Source organism: Aphis gossypii, chromosome 2 (assembly GCF_020184175.1).
Source record: "Aphis gossypii isolate Hap1 chromosome 2, ASM2018417v2, whole genome shotgun sequence".
Classification (NCBI taxonomy): Eukaryota; Metazoa; Arthropoda; class Insecta; order Hemiptera; family Aphididae; genus Aphis; species Aphis gossypii.
In genome coordinates, this window is record NC_065531.1 from 74,082,318 (window position 1) to 74,101,529 (window position 19,212).

Sequence of the window (19,212 nt, forward strand, 5' to 3'; positions counted from 1 at the left end):
TTGTGACTAACGATTTTTAATTTTTTTTAGCTACATTAAAAACAACTCATAAGGAACCTTGTATTAAATTTTCAAAACTTTTTGGTCATCCAAAAATTTTTTATCGACACTTTAAAAAAAATTTCTCAAAAAAATCGAAAATTTCAGTGGTCTATAAATAACTCAAAAAAAGTCAAAATTTTTTGAAAATTTAACTATATACGAATACCACTGACATTAACATTTGGTGAAAATTTCAAGTATTTTCAGTAATTAGTTTTTGAAATACAACCATAAAAAAAAATCGATTTGGTCGAAAACTGGTTTTGCGTAAAAATTGCCGTTTTTCCGTCATTTTTTTTTTGTTTTTCTCGATTTTTTTGAAAACTGTTGGAAAATGTTAACTTTTTACCTCTATAATGCACCAAGGATATTCACTTTTACATCGGAAACCACCCCCATTGTTTGAAATTGGAGCATTATTTCGACTAGTTATGCTGTACACAGACACAAAAAAAAAAAAAAAAAAAAAAAAAAAAAAAAAAAAACACACACCATTGTAAAATCAATACATTCATCACTTCGTTCAGAATCTAAAATACAGCCAATGGAGGTTAGGTTAGGTTAGGTTTAGTCCTCTTCCCCTTCGCTACGCCACTGGTTCATTACATTATTTTTATGTAATCAAAATTAAATTATATTTTGTAAAAATAAGTAAAAAACAAATCATAAATTATAGAATATATTTATTTTATCTTTAGATTTCATTCTATACTATTAATACACTATTATTTTATTTAAATATTTTAAAATATACTGTTGTCTACATGTAAAATTTATTATTTTACATTGTATATATTTTTCATAATTAAAAAATTGTAATGTTTTATTGAGTTTATAAACTAGAACATAATAAATTGTTTTTAGACAAAATTGCATATAGTGTAAACAACATTTAAAATAATTGGCAATTTTTCTTAATTTATTTAGTTTGTATTCTAACTCCAGGACAACCAATTGTACAAATATTAGATTCAAAACCATAAATTTTTAATTCTTGCATACATGTTTCTATTTTAGATTTATGAATATTAGGTGGAACAAGACATATAGCATATCCTCCCATTCCAGCACCAGTTAACTTTGCATGGAGGTCAAACTTTTTTAGTATTGCCACAATAGCATCTAATGTTTCATGGGATACACCTAATGACATTAGCAAACCTTGATTCATATCCATGAGAGTCTAATTGAAAAAAAAATAAAAATGTTAACATTATACATAAAAATATAACATTAAATACTAATTAGTAATTACTTACTTGCAAAACACTAATTTGTTGAAGTACTTGTAGAGGATTTTGAGCCATTTGATCAATAGCATTGACTGCTGCATTTACAATTTGTCCTATAGCATTAAAAATGGCATCAAAAATTGGTTGATACTTGTCATCATTGTATTTTGTGCGAACACTTTGCACCACATTTCCAGTAGATCTTTCAACACCTTAAAATAAATTACAAATCTCATTAACAACAAATTTTAAAATATATAGTTTTTTCTGGAATTATATACTAATATATAGATAAGTTACTGTTTAAAATGAGTGTCATGGCTCATGGATAAACACATTATAATAATTTAAGAGCAATTAAATAAATTCTAAAGATTTCCAGATATATATAAGGAATTTTGGTAGATATTGTATAGTCAGTTTCTAACTACCAGTAGGTAATTTAAGAAAAGTGAAAAATATTATTGAATTGAATATGAAAAAGATTTTTTATCATATAAAACTAAATTATTACATTTACCTAAAATGTTAATAAATGCAAAAATTTTAATATCAAGCGGCTAAGACTATTTATTCTTAAAATTTTATTTAGTTTATTAGTAATAATTTATTATTTAATAAATAATTTTTAAAACAAACCTGAATATATCAGAAGAATTTTTAATTCAGGAGCTTCTAATAGTTTATGGCTATTAAGTTTTGTGTACTGAACCATTGTTCCATAAGTGCAAATAGTATTATCTAATCCTGAAGCTTTAGTATGAATAAAGTTTTCTGCTAATAAAGCCCATCTATTAATCAAACATTTCTCCTGAAAAGAAAAAAAAAACATGGTCATAACTCATACTATACAAAAAATATTATTGAGTACTGTAAAAATTAAAAGTTAATATTTATAAAAATATATTACCCCATCACTGAATGCAATGTTGTCAGTAAATGGCTCGATAATTAACAGGTTATCACCACTTTGTGAATGAAAATCGTCCAACAATGGATCAAATTGTATCTCTACATTAGAATTGATTTTAAACTTTATGTAAGCCAAACAAGCTGCTACAAGAGAAACACAGTAAGACGCAGAACTACCAGTTCCTGCACCCAACTTCAATACAGATGTGATTCCAATAGTAAATGAAACGTTTTTCAATTGTTTCATATAGCATGTAATAATTCCTCCAAAAATAAAATGTAAGACAGTAAGTGTTTTTTTTTCATTACCAGATAATGTATCTAATTCATTGAGAAATGGTTCATTTTTGTTTAATTTGTTTAAGGTTTCTTGAAAATATGTAGTAGGTGAAAATGTTGGTTTTGCATCCAAATGTATAGTCAACATTCCTGAATAATTTATGAGTGGCAAAATAATGCGACATGGTATAGTATTCAAATCTTGGTTATTACAATAACTCTCAGTGAATGTTAATGTAGTATGTTGATCAATAGCACACGCAATTGCTGGTTTTCCATAAACAACACTATGTTCACCAAAAAGGATTATTTTTCCAGGAGCTGTTACTTCAAACTGTATGTTAGAACTCATTTTTTAAAATTAAAATAATGTTAAAATGTTAAGTCTTGATAAAATATAATACTAGGTCTTGTTTTATAAATTATAAATCAATTAAACTTTATTTAAATTATTCCATTGTTCTGTTGTCAATGTTTTCTGTGAGAACGCGTGTATTTCTTTTAATTCATCAGCTAGTATTTCATTTACCATTCTGAAAAAAAAATAAATAGAAGAATTAAATTAATAAATTATACATTAATATATACTGGATGTCTAGAGTGTTTAAAAACATTTTATGCAATTTATATTCAAGGATATGTCTATAGTTTCTAGACACATTGTATTAGTGTTTCAACTAAGTAGTATTTAATCAATGTCTACAATAATAAATTTATAATTATGTAACAATATAATTACTCATTAGTGGTTTATAAATAATTTAAAACTAAATTCTTAACCAACTTTCTTTTTATTATCTGTAACTATATTAAAACTCGCTATAAAGACATACAAAATACCATTTAAAGAAAAACTTAGTAGATGGTTTTTAAATTAAATGACTCAATTAAATATTTAAATGTTATTGATAAGAATTTTTCTTTTTAATCAGAAATTATATTTCAACTAAACTTCACTCATTAAAAAAATGACCTTTGATAACTTAAAATAATTAAAAATATGTCAGAACAAAACATACTGTCGTTTTCTATAGGATACATATTAGTAAAACTACTCTTTTCATTATTTGTTAAAAAAAAAAAAACAAAACAAAACAAAACAAATAAATTATAGTCTTAGACACTAGATTCTAGTATTTCTAGTGACTAGAACCTCATGAAGTAATTATTTTTATTATTTATACACAGTCAGTGGCGTATTTTCAATAACTCTTGGGGGGGGAGGGTTCTAATTTTAAAAACCGTATCTGGGGAACACAAATTGCAATTAAGATAACGCAGTGATACTCCACACCAAAATAACCCAGCTAACCTGTCATAGATAGTTATATAGACATTCTACATCTTATCTACATAGTTAAATTATTAGAAAACCCCGAATAAAATATTTATTTAACATTAAGTAACTTTTTTTTTTTTGTTTTGGGAGAGTTTGAACCCTAAAAACCACACCCATAAATACGCTATTGTACACAGTACACACATATATAATATATAGGGGAAAACAATTGATGAAAATCTCTCATTAATATACATATAATTTCTTTTTTAATGAAAATATCTTTAGTGATATTTTAAAATAAATTAAATTATTATTTTCTTGTACTTATAAACCTTAATTTACCTAACCACAGTTAATGTTTAATATTTACAGCAACAATAACTATTACAATTATACTTATGAAGTACCTACTTACAGATTATAAAAATAAATATTTAGTTAAAATGCTTCAGAAAATAATGAATCTGGGTTGTATAACTCAGCAATATATTTATTATTATTTTTTAAATTAATTTTACTTTACAGCTGACAAAAATAAACTGATTTTTTTTTAACTAACAAAAAAATTATACTATTTTTATACTAAAAATTTAGTTTAATAACTATAAACATCTGTAAAATATTTTGCAAACAATAATTTATATAATATTATGTTATTCAATTAAAATACTAATTAGTGTACAAATACATTATAAATTATAAATTTATAATTAACTTCCTATGAAATAATTATTTGTATTAATGATTTAAAAATAAGTAAAATAGACAATAGCTACTTAGAAATTACTTACCGATGACGTTGTAATAATGTTTTACCATTAAATTGATCAGATACCACAACTACGCTAAATTTAGCACCACATCCATCGGAATCATCATTGACAGACTATAATGAAAAATTCATAAAATAAATTAATATACTTTATATACCATTAAAAATAGCTGTTTAATCAATACTATACTACTCTAAAAAAATGTTGGTTAGTTTATTTGGTTAGTCTTAATAATTACATAAAAACCCATAAAATAAAAATAATTCATGTAGTTTTGTTTTAATAAAAATTGATAAATATATAATGGGTATTGATATTGATAAGTAGTAGATAATATAGTATATTTTATAAATTATTAGTTATTACACATTTTACTTTTTATGATATTTGTTTAAGTATTTAAATTTTTTTAATCAATTATAATATTATTTGGATAATAATTGTATATTATTTATTATACCTACTATTTATATAATAAACATTCAAAGTTCAAACATAAACCATGAAATTGACAATAATAACTATGTTATACTAAGCTATAATATTTTACCGTTTTCATGTTAACTTTATGGGAAAAATATAAAGTAAAGTAATTGCCAATTGGTAGATCAATCTGTATTTAACTATACAAATATGTTTTCCTAACATTATCATTTTGAGAATACCTATTGAATAAAAAATTTAAATAGAGTTTATTTTAAAAGACAATTTGTAAAATTATGCACCTATACCAGTGGTTTTCACATTAGAAATTAGTAATAAAATTGTAGTATAATATAATATATCGTATGTTTTATTTCAAAATCAAAAGTAGCTGAGGACCCAAACACGTAGAAAATTTTTGATCTATACATTAAATAAAATCTACTCAATAAACAACATTTAATGTTAACTATTTTCAAACACCTAATAATTAACATTTTATGTAAAATTATGACTAAGTATTCTCATAACAGTAAAATAATCATACTTATAGTCTAAATGTATACTTAGTTTTACCATTATTTTGTCAAATATTATTGAATTAACTCAATAAATATTTAAAAAAAAAATATTATTTTTGACTTCAATAAAAGTGATATTATAAACATTTTTAATGTTTTAATATTACTTTCTAAAGAAAGTATATTCTGCATATTTTTTACTAATATAATATAAGTTATAGGTAAATAACAAGAATAAAACTAATATTTTCTCATTTACATAATTCATTACTTTATATTTAATAATTGTACAATAACTAGTATAATCATTGATCTCAAATAAAATAATAATAATTCCATATTTATAAATAATGTATTTTCAGTAAACAAAACAAATTACATAATTATGGATAAATGACAAATTTATAGTTACATACAATTTGTATTTTTATACTAAACAAAAATATAAACTAATTTCCAACACATGCAATGTACGTCTTTAACATATAAACAAATTATCAAGTTTAAGCTTTAGAATAAATTGTGATATTCATTTTAAAAATATATTAGGTAATTCATAAATAATACACATTTATAATATTTATGAAAATTAAATTAATAAAACCTAATAATAGAACAAATCTATTTTAAGTAAGCTAATATAGTTTTTTTTTTGGAACATTTAACATTAATTGACTAAAATTAAAATAGATTAAAAACAAAAAAAAATGCACACAACTATAAACAGATATAAACAATGGCCACAAATGTGGATATTTCTGTGGCGGTTTTAATGTTAGGGTACAAAAAGTTAATATGACACAGCCTAGTAATGATAAATTACGCAATAAATGTAATTTTGATGTATTTTTATTCTGTAACATTAATTTTTCAATATTATTGTACACTATAAAATATATTAATGATAAAGAAATGAATGGGATCAATAAATTATCCCTTATCAATAATGGAAGCATGCTAAATGTTGTCAAAGACAAAAACCAAGTACACACAAATGCATTTTGAGGAGCATACATTAAAACTGGTATAGCAACCAAAAGTATACTTTTTTCATGAACTTGAAAAGAAAATAGGAAAAAAGACAACGAACAATTGATCAATGAAAGTAAAAATTTTATCTTAGAAGGATTTTTTAAAAGATCCAGGCATGTGGGCAATACTGAAATCAATGTCGTTAATAGGCATATAGTAGCCATGGTTTGATTATTAATGTCCCTTAACTTATACAGAACATTGATTAGACACCATATATTGGAAACTTTATCTTCGAAAACACCTCGTTCTAATGGGAAGATTCTGTGTATGACTTGAAACATTTGTTTGGGATCACTAATGAAAGGAAGCCATAATAATAGAAATGTTATCGTAACACTCAATACAAGAATAGATAATGTCTTTAAAGCTTTAAAGAATGACCGTTTCTTATAAATTTCATAAACAAATCCAATATAATAAAAAAAAAATGGCAAAGCATGGTATAACTCCATTTGCTTGTAGTTAAGAGCCATACTGAACAAAATGCAAGTTAGAATGGTTTTGTTGGCAAACATGCTAGCAACACTTGCCACAAATAAACCTAGAGAAACACAATTGTACTGGAAATGTCCATAGTCTATTAATATTATTCCGGGATACAATAATGTCAATGCAATGATCATTGTTTGACTTAATTGGTTATTATTCTTAATTTTGAAAAACTGCCTGAAAAACCAATAAACGGCCGGTATAAATATCAATAAGTCAACTATAAGTACAGAATATCTCATGAGTAGTTTATGAAATTTTGACTCAAAACCTCTAGATGTATTAAGCTGGACGGACTCTGGAAGGATTTTTTTAAATACTAAACCATTTAAATAACTATGGTAGGCGGTCAAAGGTGGATAGTCGAGACCCCAATACAATAAATCATTGTCTGATGAATTAAAATACCATTGAGTGGTTGGTAGAGAAATTGTAACTTCCATCCAATGACGTTGGGCTTCATAATCACCATACATTGGAGTTTTTGATTTTCCAGAATAATCATGCAAGCTGACAAACCAACGAAACAATACAGCAATCATTAAAATAAGTTTTTCATTGAATACTTTTTTCAAGTATATAGGTATTAAGTTTTTGTAAATCATTGTATCACAATATAAACTCATAAATCAAAATGACACGCTTGCTTTCACGAGAAATGATGATTGTTCTGGAAAAAGAAAAATGGAAATTGTAAATAATAATATGGACTTTTATATTTTAATTATGATGTTGAAAAAAATTTAATATATTTCTCATAAACATTTTAACTCATATTTAAATTTGTTTTTAAATAAAATTGTGTAAATTAGTTTTTTAAAATTTTTAAAATTATTGTTTGGTTTTCATTTTTTTTTATAACATTGATGTTTTAGTCTTAATTTATTTTTTTCTCAAACAAACTATTGAATATTATATACTGTATTTTAAGACATACGTATCCTGTAAATATAGTGTTACAAAAAAATAAAGGGCACACGATAACTATACCAAAAATATATTAAATGAAAGCAGTCTTTTTTAGAAAATGTAATACTTATAAAATGTTCCTTAAATATCATGTATTAAAAAATATATATATTATAATTAGCAAAATCTATAAAATACAAATTCAAATAAATAGTACATTTTGCAACATTAATGACTTTATACATTTCTTATTATTTTACTATTGTATTATATTTCTAAAAATTATCATTAAAAATAAATTACAATAAGTTGAAAATAAACTTAATTATTTACACTTGTAGTTTTAATTTTCTTCTTTTTAGGTTTGACTGCAATAGCTGATCGTACTTTGAAAACTGCTTCACAAGTTGTGCAAATAGGACTAATTTTACAATAAATAGTTAAACATAATGAACACACAAAACCAATTGCAGTTAGGGTTCCATGACAAAAACAAAAAGGTCGGAAATCTAACTGAGGAGCTAATGGTATAACCAATTTTTTCCTAGAAGAAGGTTCTGTTAAAAATATCCATTGTAAATATAGTAACAATCCTTCTAATTTAGGCATACGAAAATATGAACCTTCTGTGATATAACATGCTTGTTTTAATAGAGTGACATCATGGGTAAGACTACATACATCAATAGCTACATTTTGTTTTTGAGCTGTGAAAAATGTATTCATACAACGTATGTATTTGTCTCCTTCATTATCACAACCAGATATAATTAATATTCTCGAATTCATTGTTTCGCCCGGAAAGAGATTACTTTGTAATCTATTGATATAGCATAAAGCCTTGGCACAAGATGCTCCAAAGACGGTGTCTCTAGACATATGTGGTTCTTCAGCTGCATCCTTGAGGAATTTTACTATATTAAATTTGATTGAACGATCTATGTGACTGAACAATTCGTATTGACTTCCACCCATTTTACAACTACTGACTGTTTTCTTTTTGAAATCAAGTTCATCTTGATCGGAGTATATGAAATCACAGCTATTTGGGTCAGATGCCAGCACAGCAACTTTATTATGGGTCCGAAGCATTAAGTGAGAATTAGCAAAAGCAACAACGGAACTAAGTATGGACGATAGTTTTATTTCTCCGCTAAGCAAAGTATCTTGAGCTGGGTTAACATCAAGAATTATTACCAGAAGACTGGAAAAAATTTTCTTTGGTGTTTCTGATTGCATTTTTCTTGTATTTACTATTGATCCAAATTCAAATTCGAACAATTCACTAGTTAAATTACATACAATATTATTGTGTCTTTTAGATAATTGAAACAATATTTATTACTTATTAGTTACATTTAAAACTAAACTTGGTAATCATTTATTTGAACGGAAAAACGTAATTTTAAACAGTAAAATAATAAATACTAGATTATTAATTTAATTTTAACTTTTAGTGTAAGCAACAAATAAATAGAAAACATAAACATTATCATAAATTCGTAAAATAAATTTCATAACCATAAGGAACCCTGAATACCCGATGCCGCACAACTGCTGCGGCGCATCAGCCAATTAGAATACTCAAATTTACTCAAGTCCTAAGACTCTATAAAAATTGATAAAATGATAAAAGTTACAATGTCTTAGAACGGTATGACGTATGGATTTTATCAAAAGTAATAAGCCATGATAATATGGTACTATGGTAGTTTTTTAATGACATAAAACCACGGACTAAGATATACAATATACATATACATATATTATATATAATAATATATATCTTGGTCCGTGCATAAAACGGATGTTCGAACATGAATTAAATAATTAATATGATTTGCCGAATATGTACGTAGTAAATGATACTAATACCATTGACAAATAATAAAAATAAAAGTATGATTTTGTTTTTTATAGCTTTTAGGTATCTATTAAATATAAAAATAAATAATTTAATTATCTATAAACACTTTTATTTAGAAATTTAGAATTTAGATAAATGTAAAATGGTGGATGCAGTAATAGCAGGCTGTCTAGCAACTAGCACGACTAAAGATATATCTTTATTAAAGTGTATTTTTAAATTGTGTCAAAGCCTAATACTAATATAATATACTGAAAACTGAATACATTGTTATATTCTGTGCTGAATTAATAGGCATCTATATATTTAAGAACCATTGTTGTTTACTTTACTGTTTATGACTTCAGATATATCGAAGATCTCAAATAATAAAGTATAAATGCATACTGTACAGTAAAAATTTAAATAAACATTCAAGTAAAAATACATAAAAAAGATGATTTTAGACGGGCTAATCAGAATAAGTACTTAAATAAAATAATGCATTATAAAAATTATGGAAACTGAAAATATCCAAGAACCCTATATAGTACATTTATAATGATTAATACTTAATTTTGGACAAAAGGCTTTAAGGAGAAAAAAAATCTTAGAAATCTTTTTTAAAAAACGAGTAATCAAAAGTAATAACAAAATACCATTTTTAATAATATAAAAGCAAAATAATTTATGAATTTTGATATATAAAATTCAAATTTTGAACCATAAGTTAATAAGTCATAAATTAGTATCTACAATTTTAATGAGCGGAATAACAGATCAACATCTGCTTAGTGTTCCACTTAATTAACTATAAACGATTATACTATAAATTTGTAACTAATTAAATACTCAATCAAAATTTCCTACTTTAGATTTGATATGAAATATTTAAATGTCTATTAAGTCATTTATAATTACTCCAAACAGCTGAAATTGAATACAATAAATATTTTTTGGAATAATGAGTGATTATTATTCAAATAATTACCTAGTATACCCACCATCATTGGTCAAACAATTTTTTGAAATTTTGTACTTCCATATATTATGGTAATTGGTACATTATAAAATGATCAATCTATACCTAACTGAAACAATATTTTATGAATTTTTATATGAATCTACTATCTATAGTGTTATTAATTTAAAAAATCGGAGAAATTGTATTTTTTTAGATTCAATAGTAGCACATAAGGGTGCATTATAATGACAAAACAAAATTTCCAAAGTCTACAATAAAATTATAATTAATGAATTTCATGTGCTATTTTTAAAAATATTAAAGATTTTAATTTTTGTTATACCTCACTATGTGTATAAAATTATGACATTAATTTATACTATTATTGTAAAGTGTTGATAATTATAAATATAATAATTCAGTTGCAAATTGTTCTTAATTATAGTATGGTTGCTAGGATACCTACTATACTAATTACTATAATTATTACAGCCGAGTTTTAAATAAATATAAAGGTATATTAGGTTTTATGAAAATATATCTAGTTATACCTATCATGAAAAAACTTCATTGAAAGCTATAACTTAAACTTTAAAGAATTATTACTTCATCAAATAAATAAGGTTATAAAGTTTTCAATTCATTCTTTATACTTAATTCTATAGGCTAATGGTCTCCACTAGTTTTGGAAAGGGACAAATATTAATATTGAAAATTACTTGTGGGCCGCATACAGTGAATCAATTTGAATTTGCACAATACTGAACAAAACAGGAGGATCTTTGTCGGGCGAGTTTTTTCTTCGGGTGTGAAAATTACTAGCAGTTAATGATTATAGTTAAGTTAGAAAAAAACAAAATTATATTTTATTCACTTTTTAAAAGTAGAGAATATGTAATTAAGTTTTAATGAGGATAGCCAAAATTTGTTTAAGTTATTGTGTACTGAAAACTTTTGCTATAGATAGCAAATGTTCACATAAATTGTTAAATACAAAATAACCTTTTATACTTTCAACAGGATGCTATCAATTTAAATAATTTTTGATTAATAAATGGAATTGTAAACATAAATGTGACAATTATTTTAAATTTCACTTGTATTATATTAGTAATACATTTAATTTTAGTTTAGTCATGTAACTAAAAAATTACAAAAAAATATGAAGAATATAATATCTTATATACTTAGTAGGTTATATAAAATTAAATATTTTGTTCTTTGAATAAAACATTTATAATTTGAAAATTATACATAATATAAATTATGTACTATTTATACATACAATTTATTTAATTAAAAATTTTAATTTTCGAAATAAAAAATAAACAAACATTTTAAAGTACCTCTATACTTGAATATTTTGTAAATGCCTATATGCTTAGATTAATAGTATTTAAAATAACACCTGAGAAACTAATACTATTTATTTAATATTGCCTATATATTATAATTATACATTAATACTCAACCACATAACATAAACAAAATATATTCTTAAAACAGTACTCATATTTGTTAAATAAGTTTTTATTTAAGTCAATAATTTTTTGTTTATAACATCAAACAATTCTAGGTATAAAATACTATATTATAATAATAAAATCTAAGATTTAAAAATTTTTTATAGATTTAAAAATATTGTTTTAGAACAGTTTACTGCTCAGTAAAACTATATACAAAAATAAACAAAAAACTCCGTTTTAATAAATAATACAGTATTAAATTGAACTTACCACGTACGATGCGTCAAGTGCAACTGTTAATTTAGATTTTAATGAATCTTCACTAATGGTCATCACAGGAAGTAGTACAAAATATAATTGAATTAAAAATGGTGTAGTATAAAATATTGAGTGATTAGTGATCTAGTTCAACCCAATATTCGAACCCTATTTAGTAATCGAATGGTTAAACACTCGAACTCAATTGTTTCAACTTATTTTAATCAACCGTGTGATTATTGTAATAGCAATATAGCATAAACACCACAAAATACAAAAATACAAAATACAATTTTTTTTTTTTGAATACAATAGTACAATATGTCAGAATAATATTCTGATAAATTAATTTACTGATTACAAGCAATGGATCAGTAATCAGTGGTATAACGACCAATCAGAATACAAGGAATACGACACGACAAACGACATAACTGTTGGCGCTTTAGTGCATCACAGATTTCTATATAGAATTATCTATATAGTGTAGAATTAGTCTGTGGAATGCATGTGCTATTCAGAATGTAGATAACGTGTTACCAACATTTTGTTACCCACGTTTTAACTTTTAAATTTAAATACGCGGAATGTCATTTCATATTTCCACAGACTTCTTTACTCTATACTAGATATTTCTATATTATAGAAATATGTGCAATGTGCATATTTCATATATTTTATAATTTACCAAAATTGTTTGGTGACTTAGTGTTGATTTAGTCATCGCAGACCGCGTAGGCGCGTAGTTAACCGCACAAAATCTTGTGATTTGTATTCTAATAAACTAATTTATAGGTCAACAATTATCGTATATTATACTGCATAATAATATACAATAAATAATAATATATTATGATCCTAAAGTTAGTGAAGTGTGAATGCGTGATGAGTGAATAAGAGTGATTTATTAAGGCTAGGATTTTAAACTATTTTTTATCTTCGTCTAGTTCGTCTGTTGAACTGGTAGAACCATAATATACAATATGATATTTTACCACAGAATAAATGAATAAATCATAAATAAATTTCATTTATTCTGTGATTTTACCATGGAATATTGGAATATGTATATGGAATTATAGTTATAGTAGTTCGTCATAAATTATTATGAAGATGTACATATTTTCTATGGATATGATGTGTTCTTATGTTGGTGTTATGTGATGAGCCCCTGACTATAGATACTATTATCTATGAGTTTATGTTTTTATCATTAATATTTTTAAAAATTTAAACAATCAGTAAATGTCTGATATAAAATATTAAATTTCAAATTGTCATCGTTAATACAATTCAAAGCTGTAATTTCTTATTTTTAAGTATTAACTTAATAAAAATATTGCATTTGGATTTGCGTAGCATTCAAATAACATTGTCTATGTTTATTTACTTTTAAAAATTATAATTATAATTATGAAATTATATCGTTCAATTAAAAGTTGTTCAAAATTTTTGATCCCACGGGAACTATTCAAACAGAAATTGTATTTTAGTATACAAAATCAAACATCTAAAATTAGTTCATCAGATGATCGACCGACATCAGGAGATCTTTTTGTTTCAAAATTATTAGACAGTTTAAAAATACCTTACAAAAATCAATTTACTTGCTTATTGATAAGATGCAGTTTTTGTAATAACACATCTTTATACATAAATAAAATTACTGGTAAATATTTTTATAACAAATGCTAAGCAACTAACTGTTGATATATTTGTACTTACAGAATAATATACCTAGTTTTTAAATGTTTTAGGTTGGTTTATTTGTACACATTGTTTGAGATGTGGTGATTGGTCAATATTTAAGTCATACACAAATAAACATAATGAAAAGATTTGTGTACCCACACCAAAGAATTTTGAAGCTGTTAAAGATTTTAAGAACAAGGCTGATAGTTTAATAAATTTTAAATTGTTAAAAACTAGTAGTAAAAAGAGTATATTAAAATCTCTTAATATGGAGGTAATAGTTCTAAACTATTTTAAGTTTCTATAAAATATGATTTCTACCTCAAATGAATATTTAAATTTTAAATAAAATTAAGTAATGTAGAAAATTCACTAATTTTTAAGGTAGATAAACATTCTATAACTTGATGCCATAATTTTATCAATATAAAATTTACCTGTAATTTAACAGTTTATTTATAGGTTATTACTTCTATTTATAAATAAGCCTTTGATTTATTTTTACAGTAATATGTTACAGATTAAGTAGAATATAAAAGCTCAAAACTAGTAAATCAATAATAATTAATAAATAGATATTAATTTAAAAGTATACTCATAATAATATGATATTTGTCATAATTATGAATACATGATTAATTAATCATTATTAACACAATAATTATATAATAGATAAAATATATTGGTAAAAATAAATAAAATGTTCCTGATCATTATTCATTTTATTTATTAAATAGTATGTAAATATGCTCACTATTTTTGTCCATTTTTTTCATTACTTCTAATTTTTCGCTATGATAACAGTTTAAAAGATATAAATTTATTGTAATTTAATGTATTTAGTGGTTTAATATAACTTTGAATAAATAAAATTCAAAATATTGTTTTAAATAACAACTTAAATCTAAGTTATGCTTAAATTATATTAATATTCTAATAGTTAATTTACTTATTTCCATTATTATTTATATAGTTAGATATATAAATTTCAAAGCTTATTGATAATTGACATTATTAATAAAACATTAAATTAGCCATTTTGTAATTTGCATTTAAAATATTCTAATATTTATGGTATTTTGCAGGATTTAAAATTACAATACCTTGATCGTATTCCAGGTTTATATGTTAATTCAGAGAATAGTTCCTTATACTTGACTATGATGCTTGATAATAAAACAATTGTTGGATACAAAGAAATTAAATTGGAAAATAGTCTTAATCAAAATACTGTCCCAGATGATTGTTGCTGGGGAATTGCTCAAGTTCCTCCACTAACATCAAATCACAGTCAAAGTGCAATTATTGTTGATGACTTTAAACATTTATTAGTATTAGCAGGTCATCAATCATCTCATCATATCATTTGCTTACCTCATGGTATTTACATTTTTCTATATTTTGTTAATGAATTAATTAGTGTTTTATCAAGAATAATAAATGTATGAATAGGGCAGAGAATTTGTAGTATTTGCTTATGTTTTGCATAGTCAGAATAATAGCAAAGTACGAAACACAATATATGTTTCATACTTTCATTAAGTTGGTTTTAAAATGTTATTTTGCATATGAATGCATAATTTATGCATAATTTGAATCTTTTTTTGTTTTTAAGGCATATTTTAGACTATTATATGCTATTTTATACATTTTGAGATATATTTAACTTAAATCAATTATTTTTCACCCTAACGTTTTTTTCTCAAACAACATGACTGTCTGCGGTTTTCTAGAAACGCTTGATGGTTGCAGATAAAAAAAATGTAAGTGCATAAGTGCTTGTATATTTAATGCTTGTTTTTAGAGCTATAAGACCTCTGCCCTACTATGAACTATCATTGTAAAATTATAAATATTTATTATTTAGATAGTAGAATTAAATATAATAAATTCAATAATGTTTGTTTGATTAAAATGTATTTGATGTTATAAATTCGCTTATTTTTATAATTATTTCAATTTATTTCATAAAAATGATTATTAAAATTGTTGGATTAAAAATGTCAAAATACATTTTGTTATATCTATTTATAACCACTAAATTTCCATTTTTATTAATTTTATTTAAGTACCTATTAATTTCATATTTTTTAAATGCATTTTAATTATATTTATATATTGTACGGTAATGAAAAAAAATAATATTCTAAAAACTTGTTTTAATAACTATATGTTTTTAAGGTGTCCGGAAATTGCCACAAGAATTACTACCATCTTTAGAATATTTTAATAGATTAATCTTATGGTTTGGAAACGATCAAATTGCATGGAACTCAGCAAGAACATTTGCTAAGAAGTTAATTGAAAGTAGATGTTATTTTATAAGGCCTACTGATGATCAACCATCCCCTTACTTAGCATATAAACTTGGCTTGAATATTGAGAAAATACTTAAAACTGCTGATAAAATGGTTCATCCCAGTATTATTCAATTTTCAACAATACGTAATGAAGTTTTTGCAGAGTTACAAAATCATGACAAGGTTAAGCATAAAAAAAATTGAATAGAATAAATACTAATAATTAACTGTTTAAAAATTAAAGAACTTTGTTTAGACTCTTGGAATGAAATGGACAAAATTTCCTGCATTAAATAAAATAATTGGAGGCCATCGTCGTGGAGAACTTACTTTATTAACGGGTCCAACAGGATCAGGAAAAACAACTTTTATAAGTGAATATTCATTAGATTTAGCTGAACAAGGTGTAAGTAATTAAATTACTCTTAATTGAATATTATAAAACTTATATATTAAAAAGTACATACATTTGTCCAATCTTAGTTTAATTTTTGTTTAAGTATTTTTATAATTTAAACAAATTATTTATTGTCTACATAGAGTTTATTTCAAACTTAATGTTTTAAAATTAATTTCTTTGTTTGCAACAGCTGTCAACAGTTGTTTAATTAAATTAATTATAATTTTTAACTTTGTTTATTATGATTTGAAGTGAGTGGTGTGCTGAACCATTTTCAGTTCTAAGGTAAACTATCATTTAACTACTCATGCACCCACAGCTTTTAATTTAATTTTTTTTATTATTTATTATTCAATAGTAAAAATATTAAAATCTTTTTATCATACTAAATCCATTTCCTGATACCTCACTTACTCAACTGCTCATTTTGGTATTGAGGCAATTCTCTCAAAAATAGCCTACTTCAGCACATAACTGCTTGAAGGTAAACTATACTATACTTATAGTCTGTCCAGCAAGAGAACGCGCCAATTCTGCACATCCTCCTGCGCATTCCTGCTATCGAAACCAGTTTCCCTATGGCAGGGTGACGTTTGAGGATGCTCAAAAAAACTGATTTTTATTGCTACGCGGCGTGTTCTATGCAGACAGAGTATAGTTAGATCACTTGGATGTTTAATGAATTTCTCATTTCTTCACTATAGTCTATAATACTTTTCCAAAATTGATAAATGTCAACTCTTGTGACCAATCCAAAGTATCTATTTCAAATAAAAACATTTTAATGATAATTATTTGTTGTATCTTATATTACATATATACATATAATTGCTAACTTTAATGAATACACAATATTTTTATTAAATTATAAATACTTTATAACATTTTCTTATTTTTTATTGGATGTATATAGTTGCCAACATTATGGGGAAGTTTTGAAATACGTAACCAACGTTTAGCAAAAATCATGCTTCAACAATTTGCTAAGGAACCAGTACATCTTAATTTAGACTTGTTCGACAACTTAGCAGATCAATTTGAAAAGCTTCCATTGTACTTTTTGACTTTTCATGGCCCCCAACCATTAAATATGGTGATGGACGTAAGCTCGATTTAATAATAATCAATACATAATAATCAAAGCATGTTAGTTTACATTAAATATTAAATTAAATAAATATCCAATTTTTTGATAAAATGAACAAGTTTATTATAGATTGAGAAATTAGAAAATTATATGGGTATATTAAAAATTTTCAAAAATTATATTCAAATTAATTTATAATAATGTTTAAAAAGTATAAAATGACTATTATTTTTAAATATTATTTTATGTTACTACATTAGGAAGATATAGGTAATTATCATGATTTTTTATTTAATTTAATTTTTTTCTTATTCAGGTATTGCTAAAAACTTGTAATGTTTAAATTTGTTTGTTCAAAATTATCCTAGATTCAGTGGCGTAATTATAGGGGGGGGGGATTTAGGTGTTGTATCCTGTTATACCCCCCATAACAGGATACAACACCTAATTTTTTTTTTTTTTTAAAAAGACTGATTAATTATATTTATTAACTGTTATTATTGTATATTATTGAATATTTTTTAATTATTTATTTCCATGTTACATCATGTATAAATAAATTTATTGCACTAAAAGGAGATATTTAAGATAATTATACTTTTTTTAGGGGGGGGTTATAAGTAAAATTTAAATACATTTCATTCCCCCCTACAAACATGACCAAATTCCCTCACTGCCTAGTTTATTATAATTTGTACTATATTCACACTTTTTCATTATTAGGCTGTAATGAATGCTGTTTATGTATATGACATTGGCCATGTCATCATTGATAATGTACAGTTTATGATGGGCATTGGTGCCAAATATGATATGGGTTCAGAACGATTTTGGCAACAAGATTCAATTATAGCAGAGTTTAGGAGGTTTGCTACATATTCAAACTGTCATGTAACATTAGTAATGCATCCTAGAAAAGAAAAAGATGTCGAACAATTGTCCATAAGTTCTATATTTGGTACTGCTAAAGCTACTCAAGAAGCTGATAATATTCTTATAATACAAAATAAGGTTATGGAATCTTTACAAATTAAAAAATATTTACAGGTATAATTAATAAAATACTGTTTTAGTTACAAAACATTTACCTAAATAATAATATTTTTTTCAGATTTCAAAAAATCGATATAGTGGCAACCTTGGAGTTATGTCTTTAGAATTCAATAAACAAAGTTTAAGTTTTTCACAACAAAATGACAAATAATGTAATTTTTTAATATTTATAAATATATATGTATGCATATAATTTTAAATATGTTTGCTTAATAATTTTTCTTTTTCATGCATAAATATTAACAATAA

General features: G+C 24.2%; 5 protein-coding genes across 6 annotated transcripts; 1 reads left to right on the plus strand and 4 right to left on the minus strand.

Moving 5' to 3' along the window:
• Nucleotides 1-708: 708 nt before the first annotated feature.
• On the minus strand, nucleotides 709-2,817 carry LOC114121124 (mevalonate kinase). Its single transcript, XM_027983297.2, has 4 exons — nucleotides 2,185-2,817; nucleotides 1,914-2,085; nucleotides 1,302-1,486; nucleotides 709-1,225 (listed from the first exon to the last, which is right to left on the minus strand). Exons 1-4 carry the CDS (start codon nucleotides 2,815-2,817, stop codon nucleotides 962-964), a joined length of 1,254 nt encoding a protein of 417 aa, XP_027839098.1. The 3' UTR covers nucleotides 709-961.
• A 32-nt stretch (nucleotides 2,818-2,849) lies between these two features.
• Nucleotides 2,850-12,592, minus strand: LOC126550495 (bolA-like protein 2). The gene is made up of 3 exons (XM_050202236.1): nucleotides 12,444-12,592; nucleotides 4,539-4,633; nucleotides 2,850-2,998 (listed from the first exon to the last, which is right to left on the minus strand). The coding sequence occupies exons 1-3, from the start codon at nucleotides 12,504-12,506 to the stop codon at nucleotides 2,899-2,901; spliced, it is 258 nt and encodes an 85-aa protein (XP_050058193.1). The 5' UTR covers nucleotides 12,507-12,592; the 3' UTR covers nucleotides 2,850-2,898.
• Nucleotides 5,939-12,586, minus strand: LOC114121114 (dolichyl pyrophosphate Man9GlcNAc2 alpha-1,3-glucosyltransferase). The gene is made up of 2 exons (XM_027983287.2): nucleotides 12,444-12,586; nucleotides 5,939-7,658 (listed from the first exon to the last, which is right to left on the minus strand). Exon 2 carries the CDS (start codon nucleotides 7,612-7,614, stop codon nucleotides 6,100-6,102), a length of 1,515 nt encoding a protein of 504 aa, XP_027839088.2. The 5' UTR covers nucleotides 7,615-7,658; nucleotides 12,444-12,586; the 3' UTR covers nucleotides 5,939-6,099.
• Nucleotides 8,046-10,153, minus strand: LOC114121132 (general transcription factor IIH subunit 3). The gene has a single exon (XM_027983307.2). The coding sequence runs from the start codon at nucleotides 9,134-9,136 to the stop codon at nucleotides 8,219-8,221; it is 918 nt and encodes a 305-aa protein (XP_027839108.2). The 5' UTR covers nucleotides 9,137-10,153; the 3' UTR covers nucleotides 8,046-8,218.
• A 1,074-nt stretch (nucleotides 12,593-13,666) lies between the features above and the next one.
• On the plus strand, nucleotides 13,667-19,163 carry LOC114121463 (mitochondrial DNA helicase). Of its 2 annotated transcripts, XM_027983826.2 has the most exons (8): nucleotides 13,667-14,100; nucleotides 14,189-14,397; nucleotides 15,209-15,503; nucleotides 16,305-16,606; nucleotides 16,680-16,829; nucleotides 17,737-17,925; nucleotides 18,634-18,957; nucleotides 19,022-19,163. In XM_027983826.2, the coding sequence occupies exons 1-8, from the start codon at nucleotides 13,845-13,847 to the stop codon at nucleotides 19,112-19,114; spliced, it is 1,818 nt and encodes a 605-aa protein (XP_027839627.2). In that variant the 5' UTR covers nucleotides 13,667-13,844; the 3' UTR covers nucleotides 19,115-19,163. The 2 variants fall into 2 exon arrangements, with proteins under 2 accessions (XP_027839627.2, XP_050058184.1); XM_050202227.1 differs by lacking the exon at nucleotides 13,667-14,100 and having other exon boundaries at nucleotides 14,251-14,397; nucleotides 15,243-15,503.
• Nucleotides 19,164-19,212: the final 49 nt, after the last annotated feature.